We start from the raw sequence: 20,640 nt of genomic DNA, 5'->3' as shown, positions 1-20,640 counted from the left end.
TGTGACTACACGAGAAAGCAGACGGGAAAGAGACCCATTACACGGACTCCCCTGTGACTGTACACGGACTCACTCACCTGTACATGGACTCCCCTGCACTCACGGTTTAGAAATGACAACCTGCGACCAATACACAGAGTTATCTGCACTCAAGGTTTCGGAAACAACGAATTTAGGCCGAACTTATACGAATTTTTTAATATTTCTTTAGGTTCGCCGAATTTCGAACCTGAAGCCGAAAATTCGGCGAACCTTGTGACACAGGTGATTAGTGTAGGTTGTATGTTGCGTATTGGAATAGAGTTTTGATACAAGGATCGTACTTTGTATTGTAAGAGCAACATAAAGACTTGTATGGAAGGAATAAGTTGTATGGATAGAGTGGTACGACTTGAGTAGCTGTCTAAATGCCAGGAGTAGCATGTACAACCAATCAAAGTTGGTAATGTACAATATGTAGGCAAGAATAACCCTGGACAAAATTATAAAGAGATAATGGTTGGCGGGCTTTGAGTTCGTACCACAGACAAATCCGATGTAGGATGATGTGTCTGTACATGTACAATGGTAGCATGAAATCGATGATTGTACTTGTATGGCAAAAATGGTGAGTGTCACAAGGTAAACGTTGACCATGCACTATTCTGCATAATGAATGCTCGATATGTGCCAACCTAGAATGTACTTTGTACGACAAGGGTGGTGTCAAGACCCATACATCAAGAGTTTGTGCATCAAATGACACGAATAGTTTGCTTGTTTGGCTAAGTTTGTATATCATACAATAATTGTAGTGACAGGGTTGTTGGGTGGTGACATGTGCTACTGTGCAGACTAGACCATGCATCGCACTAAAGTTGCAAGGATTGTAGATGAAAATAGACAAGTATCTAATCTCTTGAAGTACATATGCTAGGAATTCGTTCGTAGGAATACACTAGCCATATGTGGGGTTTGGTGCAATGATGGCGCCCTTTTATGCTGACTGGTGGAAAGAGGATTCTTCTTCCTATAAAGGTCAATGCTGAGTTCCTTAATGTTGAAACTGTCTTCTGCTGCCAGAAACAAGCAAACTCTTGCTGAGAGAATTAAATAATGGTTTCTAGATAGTTTACATTTTTTTCTCTCCATTTTCCATCTCCATATCATGAATTGTATAACCCATAACTTTACATGCTTTCACTAGTTTCTCTTCATCAAGAGTTGTAGCTTCAAGACAATTTCACGTTGGTGAAAATACCTCATAGTCTTCCATTTGCTAGTGAAATAATCTATTAACAGAACTTGTCTCATCTTCAAAAAAATCTAATTCGAGTAACCCTTCATTGTTTGATTCCATGTGTTAATGTTGTAGCTTCAGTCAGATTGAATTGACCTAGAGATGATCCTTCTGTGGTTATTGTTTAATCATCAATTTGACAATCCCTCATATATATATGTGTGTGTGTGTGTGTGTGTGTGTATTTGTTATACATTAATGTTAATATTATCTAATTGATGATTAATATATAAATTACCATAGAAATATGTCTCTTCACTATAAATATCTCTTCTATGCATATTTCAATCTGCATTTGGAACACACAGAAATATGGTAGTGTTATTACACTTGCAGTGATCCTGTTCCTCAACATGGTATCAGAGCAAGACTGCAAATGTAAGAAAGTAATCAATGGATGTAGTAAAACATTGCAGATTTAAAAAGCAATCAAAAGATTGATTTCAACCTTTGTAAGGAATAAATCAGTGATCACATTGATGATTTTGTATGTAGCATAGACATTTCTTCCCTGTGGTATGTAGGGCTTCTTAAACATCGTTGTCCGCTAAGATATCTGTGACCTTGTAACCAGACATCAATCAAATGAAAAATATTCTGAAGTCTTTGATGATTCAAATATGTTTTTTCTTAAAATAAAACAATCCTAAAATTCTATTCGTATTGGCTCTGAATTCTATCAGGTTCTTAAAATGTTTAAATATTTGTTATCTTTCGACAGTAGTGTCTTTTCATATTGTCGGGCTTACAGGCAGAAAGGAAAATATAATACTAGACTTACCAGTGAAAGCGGAGGAACACGGACAAGGATGAAACCAGTAATGAGAGAATCAATCATAGCCAATGGTTTCAATATACATAGTCGATCCATAACACTGTAGCATACTGTGAAAGAATGAAGAAAAAATCAATTTAATTCAATAAGCCAACGGAGTTTTTGAGGAATAATGTGGAAGTCTATAGCTCCAATAGTACCGATTCTGCAACACAGTCGCAGTCATCACACTATTTAGCTTCCTCTCAGTAAGCATAATTTTTAATTGCAGTCAAAAGACAGAAAGGAACTGAGTCTGAAGAAGACATTAAGAATTCAATTACTAAATGCTGCATATACAAGCGCAAGCCAGCAGTCATCATCCCATCGCAAGGTGACAATTAAGGAAGATAAAAATGTGAATGCAACAGTTTAGACTCCCATTACGGTGAAGAAGAGACAAAGGCAATTATAACAATATCGTCAGTAAGGAATCATGATTAGACAAAGGCAATTATAACAACATCGTCAGTAAGATATCATGATTAACACCAACCGTTTAATGTTTGATTGGAGAGGACCGTCCAATTCGTTCATCATTCAACCTCAGACCAGTGAAGACTATCCAAGACAGAAAAGAAAGAAGAGATATACGGAGAGAAGAGAAGGGTCTATGGTCAATAAATAACTCAGCGGATTCCATATTTGGAGATTGATGATCACTGACAGGGAGATAATATGACTGATTGATCACAATGAAATATATGTCATCAAACAGATACCATTGTCTTATTTACTTCCTGTCAAGATGTGGAGATATCGATAATAATAAAAATCGTTAAAGATAAACAGATTATTGTAGCAACAATATTAAAATAATCTATTTACAAAATCAGACGAAAAGAATATGTGGAACTCCTTGGCTCTCTATGATGACAGCAGACAGCTAGACATCCATACTGATATAATCAAAAGAATAATCACCATTGCAGACTGGGTATGTCATAAGCAGGGACATCAACAATGAAATAATCACCATTGCAGACTGTAATGTCCATCATCTCTTTCAATTCTGATGCCTATGTTATTTAGTTGATGTTAAATTAGTAGCTGCAACAGTGTTGTTGAAAGAAAAGTGCCCAGCTAATGATGACAGCGGACAGCTAGACAGGTTGAAACAGTGTGGAAATAAATGGAATGAGAAGCAGCGACCTACTATTGCCCACACCAGCTGCTAGCCATGAAAGAGCGAGAATATATTATGGAGAGGCCCGAGTTAGTAAGTAATAGCAGTGATTACAATATCAATTAATGCGAGCACATACTTATTGGAGGAGACTATGACATGACCTACACATCAGCAAAATCATCGCTCTCTACCATCACTACATAATCATTAGAATATTGTAATGTCCCATGGTACGGGATTCCACGATTCCCTGGTTAACAACCTGCAAGTGTGTTAGTTCACAACACTTTTTACAGAACATATTATCCTTACTAAAATTTAACATAGATTCTATTTTGTACTTAGTGTATCCTTCTTAACAAGAGTTTGTAATCCAGCAGTTAGCTCCTGGGGTTCCTGTATTGGAACAGCTCTCCACTAAGTGTCTTCATTTCACAGTCTTCCCTCTCAATAAGCATTATGGATGTTTGATCAATAACATCTATCCCTCTTAGGAGAGCTGACTCTCATCCTAAGCCTTGTGAACTAACATAGGTAAGTTCATTTTAAATTAATATTGGTCCTCAAAGAATCAATACCTCTGTCTTCTCTTAGATAAATTCTGAGTTGGTTTACGGCTTGATTTATTTGTGCTATGAGACCTTGTGAGCAGCTGAGTTTCCATGGGAAGCGATTCTCCTGTTTTGATGGTCTATCAGCAATCCCGTATTAACGGGTCCTGCTTGGTGGTTTCTTACTGCGGACTGAGTCTTGAATGACTTCTCGAACTCAACCTTACCCCTTTTTGCAGACGCTGATCCGATTTGCTCCTCTTCTGTGTGTTTTACTGGACTTGATGGACTATGTGATGAATGCCTGCGTGTTACCACATACTACCTCCTTTCTTCTATTCCTTCGATGATTCTCCTGAATACCAAGTTAGTGAGTGTTCGATGGAGACTGGGATAAAATTGCACATGAACTGTAGATGCAGCTGCTAGGTGTCTTCTATGTCCGTTGTCTGCCCTTCTCTTCCTGTCTGCTTGTTCGTGATTCTTTAATCCCTTTCATGCACGCAGTGGTGTGGGTTAAGTAGGCTTGATCGCTCGTGAGTTACGACCCGTGGTCGTGTCTTTTCCAAACTTGGTAATCGTTTGTGTGATTAATTTTATATGCTTATATTTATTTATATGTGTATTTATATATAAGTAATAAAACTTATAGTATTTGTTTGATATATATATATATATATATATATATATATATATATATATATATATATATATATATATATATATATGTAACATTATAATAATATTATAATAATATCTTTATAATATTTGTTGGATCCATTATATATATATTTGTATTAGTGATAATCAATATGAAAATAATTTCATATGTAAGACATTATTTTGATAGGAAAAATAAAGTATATTTTGTTTATGATAATCAATATGAAAAATGATTTCATAAGTGAAACATTGATAGGAAAAATAAATTTATTATTTATTTATTAAAAATTGAGAATCTATCTTGATCCTGAGGTTATTACAAACATAGAGAACAAATAAAGATTACTCCGTGATTATAAGTTATGGTACACATCAACAATCCAAATGAGTAGGGATATGATGAATTACATAGAATTTCCACAATTGGTGGGTGGCCACATTGGAAAGGTGGACCGACCATGATTGATAAATAAGTAGATTAAAGGACACAAATAAATATCCCTCGTTTGATGACCATACACACACCATAGGTACAAAAGGACCCACCACTAACTGATATAAATTATTGTGACATCATAAAATTCGATCACCAACCTGAAGTTTATTGGCTGGAAGTAATTAAATGTATTAATATTCATCAGAACCAAGAAAAATAAAATTTATTAGGTGTAGACTTCCATTTTAGATGATTACATATTCTATTCACTATCAAGTGTATTTTTGTTTGGTGATAATAGGGTATTGGCAGTCAAGTTGGGATTTGTGCACCATTGATTTCAGGTAAATCAACATTCGTGGTCGAAGCATAGATGAGTATAATTTGCTAAGCACATATTGTGATTGCGTCATAGTATATGTGGAACTCCTTAGCTCTCTATTCATTGCATAAGACTTCAATCACGTGACTCTTAGATCGCATACACTTATCACTGGGATCTCGAGCAACAAACTTGTAGTTTACCAAAGGCCTTTATTACAGATCATAATGGGTAGTAAAAAATACCTCAGATGCAACGTTTATAATAGCTTTAATTTGAATAGTGCTTGCCAAAATTGACTGGTGAATTTGTTGTCTCGATCATTGATTATATTTTGTGGAAGTCCATGGAGTTTGAATACTTCTCTGAAAAATAGTTCAATTATCTGATGTGCCAATGACTCGGTGCTGATGGGGAAGAAATGAGTGTATTTGGTGAGTCTATCCACTACTACATAAATACTATTCTTCCCTTGAACTTTGGGTAAGCCGGTTATGAAATCCATCGAAATGCTTTCCCATTTTCGATTAGGAATGGGTCATGACTGTAGCAGTCCTACGGGGTGTGTGTGTTCTACCTTATTCTGTTGGCAAATCATGCATTCTTGTACATATTTTGTTAGATCTTTCCATAAGAATTTCTCTCTTATCTGTTTATATATTTTGAAATACCCTTGATGGCCGGACAAAGGATTATCATGATACTCTTGTAGGATTGTGTTTTTAACTTTTGACTGCGGAATTAGAAATATTCTTCCCTTATAAAGTATGATGTCATCCCAAGTTTTGAAGTCTTCATTTGGATTTTTTCCTTCTAATATTTCATTAGCTTCTGGATCTTTCGCGTACTCAGTAATGACATCTTTTTTCCAATTTCCTGCAATACTAATAACCATATTGAGGTCGGGGCGTCGAGATAGAGCATCTGCAACTCCATTATTCACCCCTTTAGAGTATCCTATATCAAAATCATATGCTCCAATTCTACTCACCCATTTTTGTTATGGTATACAATAACAATCCAAATGAGTAGGAATATGATGAATTACATAGAATTTCCACAATCGGTGGGTGATCACATTGGAAAGATGGACTGACCATGATTGATTAATAAGTAGATTAAAGTAAACAAATAAATATCCCTCCTTTGACGACCATACACACACCGTGGGTACAAAGGGACCCACCACTAACTAATATAAATTATTGTGACATTATAAAGTTCGATCACCAACCTGAAGTGTATTTCTATTCCCTAGTGAGTGTATTTTTGTTTGGTGATAACAGGGCATTGACAGTCAAGTTGGGATCTGTGCACCATTGACTTCGGGTTAATCAACATTCGCGGTCTAAGCATAGATGAGTATAATTTGCTAAGGACATATTGTGATTGCATCATACTATATGTGGAACTCCTTAGCTCTCTATTCACTGCATAAGACTTCAATCATGTGACTCTTAGATCGGATACACTTATCACTGGGATCTCGAGCAACAAACTTGTAGATTACTAAAGGCCTTTATTACAGATAATAATGGGTAGTAAGAAATACCTCTGATGCAACATTTATAATAGCTTTAAGAAATACCTTTGATGCAACATTTATAACAGCTTTAGTTTGAATAGCGCTTGCCAAAACTGACTGATGAATTTTCTGTCTCGATCACTAATTATATTTTGTGGAAGTTCATGGAGTCTGAATACTTCTCTGAAAAATAGTTCAGCTATTTGATGTGCCAATGACTCGGTGCTGACGGGAAAAAAATGAGCATATTTGGTGAGTCTATCCACTTCTACATAAATACTATTCTTCCCTTGAACTTTGGGTAAGCCAGTTATGAAATCCATCGAAATGCTTTCCCATTTTTGATTAGGAATGGGTAATGACTATAGCAGTTCTGTAGGGTGTGTGTGTTCTGCCTTATTCTACTGGCAAATCATGCATTCTTGTACATATTTCTGTACATCTTTCTTTAGACCTTTCCATGAGAATTTTTCTCTTATCTGTTTATATATTTTGAAATACCCTTGATGGCCGGACAAAGGATTATCATGATACTCTTGTAGGATTGTGTTTTTAACTTTTGACTGCAGAATTAGAAATCTTCTTCCCTTATAAAGTATAATTTCATCTTGGGTTTTGAAGTCTTCATTCGGGTTTTTTCCTTATAATATTTCATTAGCATCTGGATCTTTCGCATACTCAGCAATGATATCTTTTACCCAAGGTCACCGGGAGACGGGGAGACTTTGAGGTCTCCGGTACTGGTACTGGTACCGGTACGGCAATTTTTCAAATAGGAGACGGGGGTACTTGGAGACGGCAAATTTTTTTTTAGTAGTTTAAAGAGTCTAATACTAAAAGTAAATACAAAATTTGAAAATAGTAATACTGTAAGACTAAAGTAAATAATAATAGTAATGTCACATTAAAAATTAAAATAGACTCATAGAGTCAAAGATTTCAAAACTCAGGTGATCACAATATTGTATCTCATAGACATATTTGTTTTTCGAATATTGCATATGATCACCATCATATCAGATTGATAATCGCTGAGATTATCGTTACATATTCAAATTTTAAATTCAAAAAAGTATAGTTTGATGCTGAATTGCTGATATGCAAACAAAAATGAACACTTTGTACAATAAACAAAAAACAGAAATATATCTAGTATTAGTGTGTCAATGGTACTATCATCTACTCCACAAGGTTGTGATCATCCATCTCAAGGTCTTCAGCTATCATACTCTCCAAAAATATTTTAAATGATTTAATCATTTAAATTGTTGAATAAAAATAATTTTTTAAAAGTGTTTCTAATGTTTTTAAAGTTATTAATTTATTAAATAAAATATTTTAAATGATTTAATCATCTAAATTGTCAGTGGTCTTAATTTTTGTATTAAAAACAATAAAATGAGGGCTAAAATATATAAAATTATTTAATATTATATTTTACATTTATATTTTACCAGGAGACTTCGGGGAGACTTCACATTTTGGATTAGGAGACGGGGAGACTTCAGGAAACTTTGTCATGAAGTCTCCAACCTTTTTTGAGGTCTCCGGAGATGCGAAAAGTCTCCAAGACGCGTCTCGGTCTCTGAGACGTGACTTTTAGGGGGGAGACGGGTCTCCCGGTAACCATGCTTTTACCCAATTTCCAACAATACTAGTAACCATATTGAGGTGGGGGCGTCTAGATAGAGCATCTGCAACACCATTATTTACCCCTTTAACATATTCTATATCAAAATCGTATGCTTGAATTCTACTTACCCATTTTTGTTATGGTACACAACAACAATCCCAATGAGTAGGGATATGATGAATTACATAGAATTTCCACAATCGGTGGGTGACCACGTTGGAAAGGTGGACCGGCCATGATTGATTAATAAGTAGATTAAAGGAAACAAATAAATATCCCTCCTTTGACGGCCATACTCACATCATGGGTACAAAGGGACCCACCTCTAACTGATATACATTATTGTGACATCATAAAATTCGATCACCAACCTGAAGTTTATTGGCTGGAAGTAATTAAAGGGTATTAATATTCATCGGGACTAAGAAAAATAAAAGTTATCAGGTGTAGACTTCCATTTTAGATGATTAAATATTCTATTCACTATTGAGTGTATTTCTGTTTGGTGATAACAGGATATTGTAGGTCAAGTTGGCATTTGTGTACCATTGATTTCGGGTTAATCAACATTCATGGTCCAAGCATAGATGAGTATAATTTGCTAAGGACAGATTGTGGTTGCATCATAGTATATGTGGAACTCTTGGTTCTCTATTCACTGCATAAGATTTCAATCACGTGACTCTTAGATCGGATACACTTATCACTGGGATCTGTAGTTCACCAAATGCCTTTATTACAGCTCATAATGGGTAGTAAGAAATACCTTTGATGCAACATTTATAAGAATACATAGAGTTTGAGGAATATAAGGTTGCATACTATGGAATTGGCTCATTATCTGATTATCAATTTGCAGAGCGAAGGTTCGACTACCAGAGCTTTGATACCATGTAAGTTTTCTACAAATTCTGAAGATATAATACTGATGTAGTATTGTTACCTTGTTACAAATTGATCTACTATAATTCTGGGCTGAATGTTATTGTTGTGGAAGTCTGCAATAAATTCTGGAGATCATATTTTATTTCTGCACTAAATAGCCAAGGAGTAGATTGCTAGAAAAGCAGACTTAAGATTGTATTGTGTGTCTTCTATCCACAATCTTGCTCCTACTTATATATTACCCAAGAGTCTTGCCTTTTCAAATAGACAGAACCCCTTCTAGGTCGGCCCTCCATGAAACAAACTACTCCAAAAATCGGCACACTTGCTCATTAACTAATCGTTAATACTTAGTTAACTACAATAGTCAATAGAAGGCATATAAATATGCCTAGCAAATCACTGATCTGTTCTAAGGGAGATGTAATTATCAGGAGACCATATATAAAGGAAATGACATGCATTTAGATCTGTCTGATCTGAAAAATCAGAACATTAATATGATCAAGTTATCAGGATTTAACAAAAATGATATATATTTTGAGGATGAAAGTAGACTAAGGTTCCTAGATCTATCAAATAAAAGGATGGACCAAGAAGTGTTAGAGATTGCATTAAAGAAAGAAAGATTTTTATGTGTGTGGTCATGAAATTAAATAGTAAACTTTGTAAAATGGCATAAGTGGGAATTTTACATTGTGGGGGGCAAATGCTAAACAATCTTCTATTCCTAGTTGAGCTATCTTTAAAGGGGAGAATTTCGTTCATGTGCAGAATAGTATTTGTTGTCTTTGAGTATTACATTTATCTACTCACTGTATTCTGTCTTAATTGTATTTTTATATGTACTTTTAAAAGCCATTTGCCTTCATCTTTTCCTTTATGTCTGAGGAAATTCTTGCAGGTAAAGGTTGGTACTTTATACATGCTACCCTATATTGTGTAGACTCAAGCTTATGATAGTAGCTTCAAAGAAGCTATGATCTAGAATTCATCAGTCATTTAATATTCAGGTTCGATAAAATTACAATCCTGAAGCAAATATCTTTGATAATTGTGATTATGAGTATCCTTCTATGTTAAGAGGGAATCTAAAGATACATGTGTATGACTGCATGATTTTGGTGGGCCTACACTTGTGTACTTCATGAGTAAGTGTCACTTGTCACCAGAGGGAGTCTGACAGTTTATCTTTGGCATACTTGGATGAAGAGAGTTTCTAAGGGAGCAGCTAGAGGATATGACTTCCCAGAATCTTTGTTCAAAGGGATAATTTCGAGGTGCAATTCCTTGTTAAAGAGTTCTTTTCTACAAAAGAAAAGTTTGAAGTGAAATTCCTTGTAATGCATTCTTCTTTGTGAGAAAGACGTTTAAGGTGAAAGCCCTTGTTGCACCCTCTTGGAGAAGCTATGGTGGATCCACTCTCTGACATAGTTCATGGTGGATAGCTTGTGAGTTTCTACATGACTTTGTTGCTAACAATGGCTTGACCTCTTATCATGATGGACTACATTAAGTAGTTGTCCAGGAATGTGTCAGAGATCATGATACTACATTTGTTGTTCTTGAGTTCTTGATTTATTATCATGGTAGACTACATTAACTTGTTGTCCCGACATGTGCCGAAGATCGTAATACTTGTCATAATGGAGACTACTTTATTGCCCCTGAGATCAAGGTTGTTATCTGATAGACTACGTTTAGTATTGTCCTGGAGTGTGCTTGAAATTAGACAACTCATATCCTTCTAGGATATGATATTCTTGTTGATAGGCATCTTGGTGTTGATGTTAGTATTCATATAAAAAGAATGTGAAATTGATAAGATTTCTCAAAATCAGATCATCATTTTATGAGATGATCGTATTGATCAAATCCTTCCTCAAGATCATGATTATTATCTAGTAGACTAAGTTGAGTTGTTGTCCCAGAGTGTACCGGAGATCAGATAACGCATATCCTTCTAGGATATAACATATTTCTTTTGGTAGGCATCATGAACATTTTGCCAGTGTAAATACCGAGAGAATATAAGTATGATGAATATCATATGATTGATATTTCTTGTTGAGTCCTTCGGATGATATCAAAAGATAACATCCAAGTTGATGGATATATGTTGATATCCTTAAATATGCCATTCCAAGAATATCATATTGAGATGATATCTCTATATGCTTGAGAGCATAATGTGGTCTATACGAATCCTCCCTAGGTAAGAGGGAGTGTTAATGTTGTAGCTTCAGTTGGATTGAATTGACTTAGAGATAGTCCTTCTATATTTATTGGTTAATCATCAATTAGACAATCCCTCATATCTAGTTATATATATATATATCTTAATATTATCTAATTGATGATTAATTTATAAATTACCATAGAGATACGTCTCTTCACGAGACATCTCTTGTATGCATATTTATATAACATTCAATCTGCATTTGCAACACACAAAAATATGGCAATGTTATTACATTTGTAATGATCTTGTGCCTCAACAACATGCCTTGCATTCCATCATCCATACTTGACTCTCTATCGTATGATTCTAACTTCGATTTAGAGGATGACAACAATTACTTACCACCTAATATCTTTGATTTTTGACATACTAACCTTTACTTTCTATCAAGAGTGTTTCCCACTTCCAATTATTTTTCGCATTGCTAGCATTCAATCACCAAATAGAAAGATATGCATCATATCTCGTCTTTTCCAACGAGATAACCTCAAAATCCAAAAAAAGATAGTGCATTGTTATCTTTTGTGCCATCAATGTCCACAATGACTTAATTCCTTGTTTGGTTGACACTTCCAAAGTGGAACGTACATAACCAATGTTACTTTCTCTTGTTAGTTCTAGTAGCACATTAACTCTTGACCTGTCATTGACGATGGTACTTGTTGATGTATTGGAAGTTACTCATTCCTTCACCATTGATTGCTAACTTATGTTCTTGCTTCTTAGAGTCATTCCTTTTCTGTACAAGGTTCTAGGCATACCGCCTTCTTGTTTGTGCTTTCATGATTGTGAGAATTACCTCATTGTGTTCCTCCATATTAATACCCTTTTGCTTTGGCCATTTTGTGTCTTCATGGTCTCTTGGTCCATGCCATTTGCACAATAATTATACGTTGTCTTTCTTATTTTGGAGTTGGCATTTTGTAATAGGACATCCTCTTGAATCATGCTGTTATGTGGGTGACTTCCATAACTGCCTTGGAGCACATTTTGTTGTTTGATGGAGTGGACTCTCCCCATGTGAAGAGTGCTTGCATACTTCTAGTATTTAAATTATATGGATACTAATTTATTGAATGACCCATTACTTGGAGAATCTTACAAAACATCATTTTTGGGACAATTAACATTTTTGTGTCCCTCAATTTTGCACTCAGTTGACCATAGTTCATTACTTTATTTATTGGTTCCTTTCTTGGCCTTCAATTCCTTCATCATTCGCAACATATCTCACCGTAGGGTGTTTATTATTGTCAATTTATCATCTCTACTACCCTTGGTTCTATAGTCATCGTATGTGTCTTGTTTTCACTCTTGATGTCGATTGCCTGATTATAGGCATTGGCATACGAGGGCATAGTTACCACCTTCATCTTTTTGCTTGATGAGGGAATCAGCCCCTCGATGAACCACCTCTTCTTCGATTTGTCAGCTGGCTTATTCTTCAACTTGGCTATGGGATTTCCTTGAGTTGACAATTGTATGCCCGTACATTTTTATTATTCCATTGTTTGGCATTGTAAATTTTAGTGACAATCTCATTGTTGTCTCATAGCAATTTAAACTCGGCCTTGATGGTATACAGTGAAAAATGCCAGCATGTTTCTCATCCTTAAGTCTCAACATAATCTTTTTGTGCAAGCTTGTGAACTCTAAACTTAATGATACTATCAGAGGATATTGCTAAATACTTTTTCAGAAAACTGCATGCCATTTCTGTTTTTATTTGCTTTAAATACTTTTGTATATTTTGGTTTGCATGGCAACTTATTTTTTTGCTTATTTTAATCACAGAACAAGCTTTTACTTGATCGCCTGGAAGCCATGCATATAAAGATAGCAGAGAAGGAAAGAATAGGTGTTGGCTTTGATCTACAAGGTCAGGTTTCTGATAATCAGGGTGAAAGTGATCTGCAAAATGTGATACGCTATTTACGACGTTCAAAGGAGACTGTAAGTTGTCAATGTTTTCCCAGTTGTACTGTGTCACTCCTAATTTTTTGTTGGAATATTTTATTCTTATATACATTTCCTTTACAGGCAGACACAGAGATTTCATTATTAAAACAAGAGCGTATGCGACTTCAGAAGCAGGTAGCTTAATTTTTGATCTGCTCCTTCTCTGCAGAATCATTTTCTCTTTTGAATCATGTGCTTGTTTAAATGTGATGAGCTTAGCATTAATTCTGATTAGTCTTTGATGCAGTAGTCTTGGATAAACCTTGGGACAATGAAACAAAGTTGTACTAACGTTTGCATCTGTGTTATTTCTGTACTTTTTACCAGCTTGAAAAAGCTCTCCAGGCATCTGAAACAACACAAGCTGCATTGCGGAGAGAACGTGAAAATCTTCGTACTAATATCTATACAGATGAGGAGTTTAGGTCTCTGCAATGCCAGGTATGAACAATTAGTGCCAATTCTGTTCTTATATTTGTGTAAAAACAGAATTGTATTGGCAGGCTATTAATCTTGAATTGTTGTTTTCTTCTTTAGGTGACAGAAATGAACTTATTAAGAGAAAGTAATAGTCAGCTAAGGGATGAAAATAAGAGGAATTTTGAGGAATGCCAGGTAAATTGAATTTAATGCAGTTTTTTTATGGTATTGTTTATTTTATAAAACTTGCAGTTAAATATTGGGTGAATATGATTTAAACTGATCTACGGGACAATTAAATTATTCCTGTTGTAGGAATTGCGAGAAAGAGCTCATCATACACGCTCCACTATTGATCAACTACAAAGGAAATTGCAAGAGAAAGAAATTGAGCTGGAGGCGTTGCAAAAAGAGCTGGAATTACAGAAAATGGAGACTGGACATTGGGAAAATAGAGCTTCCAAGGTTTGTCGACCAGCATTATTATAGCCAATACTTGTTATAAACTTATACAGTATTTTGGTCTGTTATTTAAAACCGTTTGGGCTCACTTCTTGGTTACCAGTTGTTGGAAAAGCACAAGACAGTTGATGTCGAGGACTACGACCGTGTCAAAACTGAGCTCCAAAAACTTCAGGTTGAATTTATTGTAATCATTTATAAATGATATATAAGATTCGTTTAGGCATGGTTTCTGATAAGTTGTTTTGTCATTTTTATTGGAATAGTACTTTTCCATATTCAAAAAGCTCTCTAGTGCTCCACAAATTTTCTTCAATATGAATAGTTACAGGAAATTCATGTAAATTGTATGTGCATAGAAATGAATAATTTGCAACATTTTCTTGCAAGTTGTAATTCTCTGTGTTTAAGAACTCACAGAAGTCCTATTTAATATGGGACCATGGAATTTCATAATGGAAAGCATGTTAACATTACGGTTCCTAACTTTAAACTCCATAACCATGCAGGAGCAGTTGGAAACGACACTATCAGAACTTGAGTCAAGTAAAAAATTGATAGCAGAAAAGGAAGAGAGAATATCTTATTTGGAGGATGAGGTTCTTTCTAAAGATAACAAGTTGGCTGAACTGGAGAAGAAGCTACAGGAAACATCACAGGCTGAGGTATTCTTTTAGCTCAAAAAATTGAGCAATATAGTTTTAATATTTTGTATTTGATTGTGTTGACCAAGTATGATTTGTCTCTTGTTGTAGGCAACAAATAAACTAGAAGCTGAGAAGTTTAGGAAGCAATTTTATCAACAAAAGGTAATATATGTTTTCTTTGCTATCTGTATAATGGTTGGATCATGTTTGTGTTTTGTCTGATACTAAAATTTAGTGCTTTATCATATCTAAAAGTAGGAAAATTGGTGTGTCATTGAAACAACATTCATAACAGTTTGAAATATTTTTGTATTGTGGAATTGATGCTGATTATTACATGGGGATGTGGCACAATTTTTTATGATGCTAATATCCGTTTCATTTGAAATAAATTATAATAGTTTATGCAGCCTTTATTATTGGTAGATCTTTTGAGCTTGGAAAGATAAGTGATGTTATTGGAATCACATAAGGGCTGATTTCGGTTTCATGTGCAGCGAAAAATTGAAGATCTCACAAAGGAGAGACAGGGCCTGCAAAAGCAGATTGAAGAGTTGAGATTGAATGCTGGTCTGATGATTTTTAAATTTTCTTTTTGTGATCTGCTATTTGAAATGCTGTATTGTTCAATATTTGTTGTAGAGAAGTGAACCAGAAATATTATTTGCAGGCAAAAAAGCAACGGGAGAACTTTCCAAGCAGCAAGAATCTATTATTCGTCAGGACATGGTAGCTCAGCATGAGCAGTCTGTAAAGGAGTCTGAAAACAGGTTAAAGGAAAAGGATTGGAGGATACAGGTTAGTTTCAATGAAAAGTAATAGATCTTTAGCAATATTTATGTCTTGTTACATAACACTACAAGTATACAATCACTGAAATAAGTACATCCATAACTGAAAGAACTGTACCTTAATACTATTGGGCATTTCTCCTTTGTAATAAACAAGATAAAAATAAAATAAAATTGAAAAGCATTACGTATTTAATGAGTTTTACTAATATTAAAGAACTATTTGCATCATGTTATTGAAAATCAACTGTAGAATTAGTATGAAGAGTCGTGCCTATGAATTTAAATTTTAATGATTTGGGTAAAGAACTAAGTTATCTTTTGACATTAGATTTCTTATCGACATGCTTAAACTTGTCTCATTTTTGCATATCACAGATATTAGAGAAAACATTGGAAAGGGAAAGAGAGATATTGCAGAAGGAAAGGGAAGAGTTGCGTAAGGAGAGAGATGAGAATAAAAGTTTAAAAGCCAGGTCTTATAGGGATCGGAAAGCATTTCTTAATCAAGTTCAGACTGTAGTTCAGGTCAGGCCGGTTTCTTCTATCATCTCTTTAGCACTATAGTTTCTGAAGGAAATGAAAAATCTAACATGATTTTGCAAGCAGATAATGTTATAGATTTTCTGTTTAATTGGTGAATGTTTGGGAGAAGAAAAATTATTAATTAGATTGCTTTGATATAGTTAAGTTAGTCCTAAGATTCCCCCTCTTAACATAATTCCCTTTATGAGCCTTTCGTGGTAATAAATGATAGTGTTTTTGGGCCTTCTATGGCTGAGCCTTGATAGCACCTTGCTTCCTTTAAGGACTAGGATACTTTTTAAAACAAAGGACCTCATATTTTTAATATATCTATCTCTTTGAATACCTATGTTTAATGTATTCCCTTTGTTGTTGAGTTTTGATAATGCTGAAATACATAAAGGGTATTGGTCAAAGTCTCATGGAATCCTTAGGAAAAGATGATTCTGTTGACTTCGTTAAAATTGTTTGGGAAACGGGGTATCCACAGCTGATTTAAGTACAAAATAAGCATTACTGATTTTAGAACTTTACAAATTAGTAATAGTAATTATGTAGTAAACTTTTTTTTGTTAGGTAATGGGCCGTAGCCGATATATTTTTAATAATACTATAAATTTTTACATTCCAGGGCAGTGCGAGCACTGGTAGGAAAGTACTTGGCAAAGAAGACCTCTAATAAATAGAAATAAATATTCCCCTAATTTACAATCTGGCCAGCCCGAATGGGGAATTTGGGGTTAGTGTACTTATAATAATTTGTTACAAATACAACTTAGAGAAGGTAAATTACAAGCTCTAACATCAATTTGTCCAATCCTTTTATATACTATGTTCATATCCATTTTCATTTGAGGTTTGCATCTGACATTCGGATGTTCCTGAGTGCCTGCTGGAATCTTGTACTGATGTCAACACTAAGCTCCTCATTCCCACATTTACTAAAAACAGCATAAAATTTCTTTGCCAACCTTGTCAGTAGCCATGAAAAACTGTTAATATCAGATATATCCTGTCCCATACAGATTTGGTTTATTACCACCTTAAGATTAATAATGAATGCAAAATAGATCATTTTATAATCATCCAATTAGACACATGTCAATACCTATTATCTTTCCATAAAGTATAGAAATTTCAGACCAAACAAATATAAGAAAATGGCCTGAAATGTTGGACACTATCAGACCTTCCCTTCTCTCACTAAAAACTTTGTAAATTAGTAACACAGTTTTACACCCGCGACAGGCGTCAGGCTCAAGAAAGAGGTGTGGAGATAGTTCCTCTTCTGTCTGATTCTAAAAATAAATTTTATGGATTTTTAACATCACAAAATAAACAAATTAGATAAACAACCGTTCTACATTCTTTGTGAAAACCCCTTACTAACCTCCCCTGTTCTGCATCTATATTCTAATAAAGAGAGATGATCTTAGGTAATTCAAAGTTTTCTGTTTTATCTGTATAATAGACCCTTCTATATCGTACCTGCTTTAGGAATATCTAAGAAGTATATATGGCTTTATTGATCTAAGCATGTATAATTACCTGAACGTACTACCTTTATTTATCTTTCTGAATCATATTTTGTGATATATACTTCAATTCAACCTCTTTCTAAAAGATTCCATTATGGAGGAATAAAGAAACTGATTAAGGAAACCATATACCCTTACCTTATTAAAAGAGCACATACAAAGCCATCGTTGTTACAATTTGTATTCAAAGCCTTTACAAACTAGTTTCCTGGGTTCTACAATTACATTTCCAAAAACAGATTGCAATACCACTGAGACCCTAAGTAGCCAATCCTGGCTCTGGTTTGGTTTCAGATTTCATTTTGAGTTGAGGATTTGGTAATTTCTTTTTTTGGGGGGAGGGGGTGATCCCAGTTATGCACGTGTGTGTGTGTGTATAGACATTTTCGAGATATGTATGTATATGCATATCTAATATGTATATGGATGGATGGATGGATGTATATTCATACATGTCAATGCTCATCTTGTTGGATAACTAGGGGGGTTGGATGGGGGTGGGCGGGGGCGTGAATTAGTTATCTCAGGTCCTTGAAGATAATTTGTACCTCTTTAAACTTCTCAGCAAACAACTCGGTTAAGTTTTCAACCGACCAACAACAAATTACAACTTTATGCATATGAAAACATGAAACACATCCAATCACACATTAACACTAGTATTTAACATGGAAACCCAATTTGGGTAAAAACCACTATGGGATATGTCACCCACAAAGAAATTCACCCATCCAAAGTGAGCTCGGTTAAGAGCTAACCCTGTTAAAGCTTACAAACACATTTACGAAATGTGAACTTGTTAGGGGATTTTCACCAAAGATCGCCTATATATCACTCCTCAATGAGTGGCCTTATTAAAGGATTTAGTACATTCATTTGAATGACACCTTACAAAGGATTTACAAATAGGATTTGTTAAATCCACTCGATTAAGAGATTTTCTGCTATAGTGGTTAGAAAGTAACATTGAAATGATCCGTAGAAATAGCAACTACCTTTGCCTGTTCAAATCTCCTTTCTGCTCAATATGTTTTTTTACACTCTTCTTTACTTGCCAGAGCAACATGCACTTCGTTCAACACACCTTCATTCACCTGATTCACACTTTCCTCTGCTCGGTATACCCTTCTGTTCTTGTTCTTTTATCAGCAACGATAAGCAGTAACATCATTCTTTCTCATCCTTTATATAGGTGCTATTTTGCCTCTTAATCACATTCATTAGGGTTTCCTTGAATTCCTCTCATCCGTTCACCTCTCAGCTTACATACAATGTATCTGGTGCTCGGAAATATGTTGCATCTTGCTAGCTCGATCTCACCTTGGAACTTGAACTTTTCTTGGATCACGAACCTTTCCTTTAATCTCTTCCATCTGATGTTACTTTACCAATTCCATCCGTAGATTTTACTAACAAACTTTTTATCGTCCTTAGAATTTTCTAGATTAATCCATATTCTCACTCGATGTCGTCCCACAATTGATTTAATCAAAACTGTTCTCTTTTATCAACCCGTGTTCTTCCTTTACCGAACAACCTCATCTACTCGGTTAACACTGTTCATTGGCTTACACTTGTTTGCTTGGTAACACTTACAAACTTTGCTCTCAAACTAATGCTCGGTTTACTTCCACCGAACAATATCTTTTCTTACTACTATTTCCAGTTCGGTAGCATGCACTTATTCCTTATCTTTTCACTTCACAACTTCAATCCTTTCTTACCAATCAATATATCTGACTTGTACATCTTTCTAACTCTTCATCAAATCATATAAAACAATCAAACCAATATTACCTTGTCAAAGACTGATTCATCAATTGCCCATTTAAGCTCAAACACTTTTACTTCATCATTTCATTTTTTGTCTTTACCAACCTTTTCTTTTCTCAACACTACATCCTTCAGATGATTTGACAACTTACATAAATCTGTAAGTCAGTAGTCTCAAGATCAATGAGAAAGTAATAACTGATCCAATTCTTCTACATTCCTTTTAGTACTCGGTCAACTAACCATGGTCCTGTAGGCTAACTAGGACATAAAAAGGACTTTGATGCCATTTGGCCTAAGAAGTTTCAGTGTCAGTTCATTTGGGGGTACTCTTAGACAATTTTGGGTACAACTTACTATTGATAGTAAGTCATTATGGTTAGATTTGGATTTCCAGTGCAGTGGTATGTTGATGGTAAATTGCTCAATACTGATGGGATCATTTATTTATGATTGATATAATTTATTATGCATTAATAAAGTCTTTTATAAAGTTAAATTTAATTATTGAACTTTATTAATGCTTAATCTATAGTTTGTGGGAAATATGTAAGTTAAAAGGTAAAGGGGGACATGTTCAAGGAAAAGCACTCGCGGAAAAATAGAAGCCACTCAAAAATAGGGGGCCACAAGAAAATAGGGTCTGCTAGAATATTGACAAAACAAGAGAATGAGTCCACAAGAAAGTGAATAAAATATTAAAAAGGAATCAAGTGTTCTCTTTTTGGCTTGCTTGGATATTTTATATATTTGATAATATTGTGGTGAATTTTCATCTAGGGCTTGGAGGATGCAAACCCTCTCGGCTAACAATCTTGATGCTGTTGAAAGATACAGTCTTGATATTGAAATCAGTTTTAGAGTAGTTTTTGTTAAGGAGTTGCTACATCAGAGCCAAATTATCCATTTGGGGGATGTATTTTAATATTTTATTGAGAATAGTGGTAGTGCAAGGCATGCTGAAGTATCACTGTCATCAGCAAATATTAAAGGCATTTGGGCTGCAAATCTGAAGGTGAAGTCATTGTCAAAGACCAGACTTGAGA

The 20,640-nt window shown here is 34.8% G+C and overlaps 1 protein-coding gene across 1 annotated transcript in view; it reads left to right on the top strand.

Moving 5' to 3' along the window:
• Positions 1 to 20,640, top strand: part of NUA (nuclear pore anchor) — a 158,605-nt gene that overhangs the window by 116,419 nt on the left and 21,546 nt on the right. Inside the window, exons 35-45 of the mRNA XM_089796895.1 lie at positions 13,274 to 13,432; positions 13,520 to 13,573; positions 13,766 to 13,879; positions 13,976 to 14,053; positions 14,174 to 14,323; positions 14,424 to 14,495; positions 14,830 to 14,985; positions 15,076 to 15,129; positions 15,465 to 15,537; positions 15,638 to 15,765; positions 16,137 to 16,286. Coding sequence (XP_089653021.1) covers positions 13,274 to 13,432; positions 13,520 to 13,573; positions 13,766 to 13,879; positions 13,976 to 14,053; positions 14,174 to 14,323; positions 14,424 to 14,495; positions 14,830 to 14,985; positions 15,076 to 15,129; positions 15,465 to 15,537; positions 15,638 to 15,765; positions 16,137 to 16,286 — 1,188 coding nt within the window. The remainder of the gene's footprint in view (positions 1 to 13,273; positions 13,433 to 13,519; positions 13,574 to 13,765; positions 13,880 to 13,975; positions 14,054 to 14,173; positions 14,324 to 14,423; positions 14,496 to 14,829; positions 14,986 to 15,075; positions 15,130 to 15,464; positions 15,538 to 15,637; positions 15,766 to 16,136; positions 16,287 to 20,640) is intronic.

This window comes from Cupressus sempervirens, chromosome 8 (assembly GCF_028749045.1).
Source record: "Cupressus sempervirens isolate cs-2001-9-10 chromosome 8, ASM2874904v1, whole genome shotgun sequence".
Taxonomy (NCBI): domain Eukaryota; kingdom Viridiplantae; phylum Streptophyta; class Pinopsida; order Cupressales; family Cupressaceae; genus Cupressus; species Cupressus sempervirens.
The sequence above is the reverse complement of the archived record's forward strand: the minus strand, read 5'-3'. Positions and strand labels throughout refer to the sequence as shown.